Source organism: Quercus suber, unplaced genomic scaffold (assembly GCF_002906115.3).
Source record: "Quercus suber isolate HL8 unplaced genomic scaffold, Cork oak 2.0 scaffold_519, whole genome shotgun sequence".
Lineage (NCBI taxonomy): Eukaryota > Viridiplantae > Streptophyta > Magnoliopsida > Fagales > Fagaceae > Quercus > Quercus suber.
The window spans coordinates 177894-183222 of record NW_027069968.1 but is presented as its reverse complement, the minus strand read 5'-3'; the positions used below and the strand labels follow the sequence as shown (position 1 = coordinate 183222).

The following is a 5329-nucleotide window of genomic DNA, read 5'->3' as shown; positions in this document are numbered from 1 at the left end:
TCTGAACAAAAACTCATTTTTTAAAGAAAATGCATGCTTGCCCAACAAAAAAGAACATGAAGGAAAATAAAACAGATCAAGAACGAAACGAGAAGAATGAATCGAAAACTAAGGTGCATTATTTTGTCAAGAAGAGTGCATAAGCATATATCTCACAAACGACACGGACAAAAACAAATAACAAATTCCTTCACTCTACTAGGAAAGTTATAAATGCAAATTGGAAAGCCAAACTCATTAAAATCAGACCTGCAAAGTATTTAGGCACTGAAAACTGTGCCTTTTGGCTTTTCTACTTGAGCCAAATTCTCATACAGTAAACTTCATATGGAATAGCCGTATAGGTACGTGTACCTAGTACCAAAAAGCACAGACATTATAAATGGTTTGGACAAAAAAGCACAGCATTCTAATACAAGAGTTGAGTACATACTTCCTTCTGTCATCAGGCTATACTACAATTTCTGTCATCAGGCTATACTACAATAATATCAAAAGCAAAGATAACACGTTTCTATCAAGTTACAGCAACAACCATGTAATATCATCCTCATAGACAGAAAGAAAAGCAACAGCACACTAAACATGAACAGACACTATTTTATTTCATTTTACTTTTAACATTTGTACCATAAAAAAGTTCAAAGCTTACCTTTGTCACACTCTCCATCACCCACATCATTCATCCCCAGCACATCTATGTTAAAACCAGCCCTATTATTCTACTCCTACCAAGAAAATGGGAACCCATATAAAAATGCTTCATCCTAAAGTCCTACCCCTACCAGTTATAAAATAATTGATTAATTGTTTGCATACTTTCTTCACCACACTTAAATCTCTTTTCTGAGTCACTGACATAGTTTTTTGTCATATTTGCCATAGAAGAGAAGTGAATTTTGATGTCTATTCTATCACATGTTTCCTAACATTTCTTAGTATTTTTAACATATCACTCACAAGGTTGTGAAGTCATCTATTATGAAACTTAGCCTTAACCCCCCCCCCCCCCCCCAACTTTGAAATAATAAAGATTACAGAGTCATCTCCAAATTAATAAGGGTAGCCCTATTCAACCTTTTTTTTTTTAAATTAGTAATTTACACACGCACCGAATAGATCTTTAATCCATGACTCACCCTCCAACTAATTATTATAGAAGAAGGAAGTACCAATTGAACTATAGCTCACTAGCAACCCTATTGAACTTCCAGTTACCCATACTAGATCATAATGTCTCTTTCAAAGTTTTCTTTCAAGTTCACAGTGAGTTTAAAGTTAGACGGTACATTAATGTAATCTGTCATAATTATACTAACCCAAAAAAAAGTATGCCAAAATCCTGTTTTCTTCTTCTTCATCATCATTATTTTTTTAGTAATCTGGGATTCTAAAAGTTTTTTTACTCAGAAAAAATCATTAAATTCCAATTTCTTTCATAAAATCCATTTCCTTCTTAAGGACATGGGATTCATTTTAACAAGTTACAAGAGCTATTCTTTTTTCATGTCATGATAACTAATCAAGTGTATGGGGTGTTTCAGGGGCCTTAATCTGCAGTTGGGACTTGACAAATGACATTTATGAAAGAAAATGTAGTATTTCACCAAAACATATGCAAACATTAAAAAAAAAAAAAAATGAAACTCAATTATAAATGAGAATTCATACTATAATATTCTATCATTGTCAATGCTTCAATGTATGTCTAGGCAACTTTTAATTGTAACAGTATCTCCCTTGTTTTTTCTCAGGAAGAACAGTATCTCTCTTGTTAGCCAAGAGCTATCGGTAGGTACATTCATTTTACACTGCTTAACATGAAAATGTCAACCATGTCAGGAAAATCCAAACTTTAACAGCAAAATAAATGCGCTTGAAGTTAATTTTCCTGCAAAGACTAATTGATATGAATCAGACAAATGAAATGAAAGATTTTCTTTGGGAGGAGGGGGAGACAACTCTTTCGCTCATAGGGCTCGACTAGTTAGTATAATATACCAAATCTTTCCATCAGTACTTTTACTGTTGAAGACTTTTCAGCTGAGTATGATTTTTTTTTTTTTTAATCAAAGTTGTTAAAGTTGAAATATTACCCTCTTAATAAATCAGATAATATCGGGAAATAATATAAGAGAATAAGCAAATCTATGTGAAGATTTCTATCTGGAGAAGCCAAAAAAATAAAAACCACATTCTGTTCCAGAGTGACAAAGGCCTCATGAGGACACAATAAATTGAAAAGAAGAAAGCTGAAAATATACAGCTCATTGATTGCAACAATAATTTTGATCAGTACATATGCTAATGTCCAGAATAACAACCTCTCAGGCCTTATTTTCTTCCTCGAAGACAATAGCAAGAAGATTAAGGATCATGAAAACCCATGTAACTAAATTCTGTTTTCTTTATAATAAAGGAAAAATAAAAAGAAAAGGATTCAGCAAACACTGATGACAACCTACCAATGTGTTGGTATTTCAAATTATTGAATCTAAAATCCTGTGCTACATGACAGCAACCTCTGAGATTTCTCATGTCACTGAAAATGGGGGGAAGATATAAATTCAATGGAAAGAAAGAAAGAAAAAAAAAAGCATAAACAAAAGTTTGGAAAGAAAACATTCTATTGAATCTTGAGCAAAATCTGAAATTCTTCCCCAACCCCAAATGGAAAATGACCTTAAAAAAACAGATAGAAGTGTGGGGAGGGGGGGGTGAAATTTTACCAATTAGCAAAGACTCCTGTATGGAAGGACAAACCAATCTTGTACATTTTCTTTTCTTCTTTCCTTTCAGCATCCCATCACAGCACAATTATAGACAAAATTAACCGACTGCTTTCTCGCCAGCAAGTTCCACTGTGGAGGCCCGTCACTCGGTTTCCACGAGTTGAGTTCAATGAAACCTTCAGCCAATGCCCGAGGTCCTCCGATTACTATAAGCTGCTCACCACAAGCTCTAAATGCAAGCCCCCAACCGTTCATCGAGCCCGCTCTCTCGGGCAATCTCCCAACTGTAACCCACACTCTCCTCCCCTTATCGTACTTCCTCACTTCACTTTCAGCATAATCGGCTGCATACAGCTCATTGTTCACCACCGCAACCAAAGGCGGCGCCGCCGCCGCTGCTGTGGCTTGCCCCTCACTCTCCCCCGCCGGCGACATGTTAGGAATCTCCGTCCACTTCCTCGTCACCAAATCATACTCTTCGCCGCACGAAAGAACCTTCGAATCGGGTCCTCCGATTCCCCCAATCACGTAAAACTTCTCGTCCATGAACACGCCGGAACACATCTTCCTCGGCTTCTTCATCCGCGGCAGAGTCTCCCAAGACTTGGTCTCCGAGTTGTACAGCTCCGCCGAATCCAATATGTTCCCTTGCGAGTCACAGCCGCCTGCTAAAATCGCTTTCTCGCCGAGACTGGCCGACCCGAACAAACACCTCGGAGCATTCATTCTCATTCCGGAGGTCCAAGAATTGGTCAGAATACTGTAGGCGTAGATTACGTGAGAGGTGACTTCCTTTCCAAACACGAGAAGCTCAGTCCCAACGGCCAATGACTCCTTATCGGACCACTTGAAGCATTCGTGGGAGGTCATTCTCGGCAAATGCATCCACCTGTTAGCGATTGGATCAAACGCTTCCCACTCGAGCAAGTCACAAGAGAAGTAAATCCAATGCTCAATCACACCGTTCAACCGCCGCAGCTTGTAGAGGTCGCCGCTCCGAACCAAGGACCGGAATCCCCGGTTCAACGAAGCAATCTTACCGTAGTCCGACCGGGAACAGCGAATCAGGCAGCTGATCGAAATCTCTCGACCAATTGAATTGATTAAAGAATCCGAACTCGCATTCGAGGAAGACGACGACGACCAAGATGAAGATGAAGATGATGATGATGAATTGTTACTACTACGCTCATTCGGATTGAGAGAAACCGAAGCGAGAACTGTTGAAATTGGCTTCTCGCGATAATCCAACGGCTTAGAAGAAGCCTTCTTCTTCCGGTGACGAACGTGGTCGATATCATCACCATCACTACCACCGTCCATTTCCAATGAACGCTTTACTCCTCCGGTTGTGATTTCAAGCTTATGGTAAATCATGAAAGGCCAGTTAGTTTCAGACTCACAGCCACTCGAAAACGCCCGTGAGAATATACACCGACCTTCCAACATTATCTTTCTTTTTCTTTCTCTTTCCCTTTCTCTTTCTCTTTCTCTTTCTTTCAATTTCGCCTTTCGAATTCTTTCAAATTCACCGGCAAAACAACAACAACAAAAATATATATATATATGTAAATCTTATTTCATTTTCCGGGAAAGAAACAAAAAAGTTTGAGAAGCTGTAACAAGATTTCGAAGAATGAATTATATTAGATCTGACAACCAAAGAGAAAAAACTATATTGGTAGAGGAGAATGAAGTTTTCGGAGAGAAAGTTTCCGGAAACGATCTGGTGATAAAAATGAAAACGAAAATTAGATCGGTATAGAGTATGATTTGGTGTTAATGATTAAAATAATTATTCTAATTATATATATTTTTTTTGTTGTTGTTGTTGAAATTGAAAGCATGAGAGAAAGAAAAAAAAAATTGAAGAAAGTAAAAAGAAAAAAAAAGAGTGGGAAACGAAAGGAAGGGAATGATAATGCAAGGGACTTACTGATTGGATAAGAAGAAAAATAGACCCAGAAAATAAAGGAGGACTTGATTGGAATTTTTCAAATTCAACAGAATTCACACACACAAACACAAACACAAAGCGCCCTTCACGTTCGAGTTCTTCTTATTTTTCTTTGTGTTTCTCTCTTTCTTTGTGTTTCTCTCTCTCTCTCTCTTTAATTGTCTGGTCCTTTTGGATTCTCTCAGCAAATCAGAGGGAGCTTAAGCTTTTGCTTCTCAGCTTTGGAGCTAAAATCTTTTTAAGAGGTCCCTCTTTAATATAAATTTTTTTATTATTATAAAATTTTCATTTAAGTCGTTGTGTTCTTTTAGGAGAGATGGGTTGTGGGGGCCCCACATAAAAGTTGCTGAGCTAGAGAGGTTCGCCGTTACGGGATATAACCGGTTACCGGGAGTTGCCGGTTTTGACACGTGTTGACTTGGCACTTCATTTCCGTTATTCCTACGTTTTTTTTTTTTTGTTTTTTTTTAACCTTTGCTGATCTGTACTGTGCTTTCAACTTTTTCGTTCCCGGTCTATTTTGTTGTACTTCACCGGTTGTTCTGGTTGGACGAGCTGGGATTGGGTGTGACGCGTGATGAGGAAGTAAAATGCCACCCGTTTACCTTGTAAGATAATGTGTGCATTTTAATTGGCAAGT

At 38.0% G+C, this 5329-nt stretch overlaps 1 protein-coding gene across 1 annotated transcript; it reads right to left on the bottom strand.

Moving 5' to 3' along the window:
• Positions 1-2237: 2237 nt before the first annotated feature.
• Positions 2238-4937, bottom strand: LOC112032044 (F-box/kelch-repeat protein SKIP11). The gene has a single exon (XM_024064743.2). The coding sequence runs from the start codon at positions 4179-4181 to the stop codon at positions 2796-2798; it is 1386 nt and encodes a 461-aa protein (XP_023920511.1). The 5' UTR covers positions 4182-4937; the 3' UTR covers positions 2238-2795.
• Positions 4938-5329: the final 392 nt, after the last annotated feature.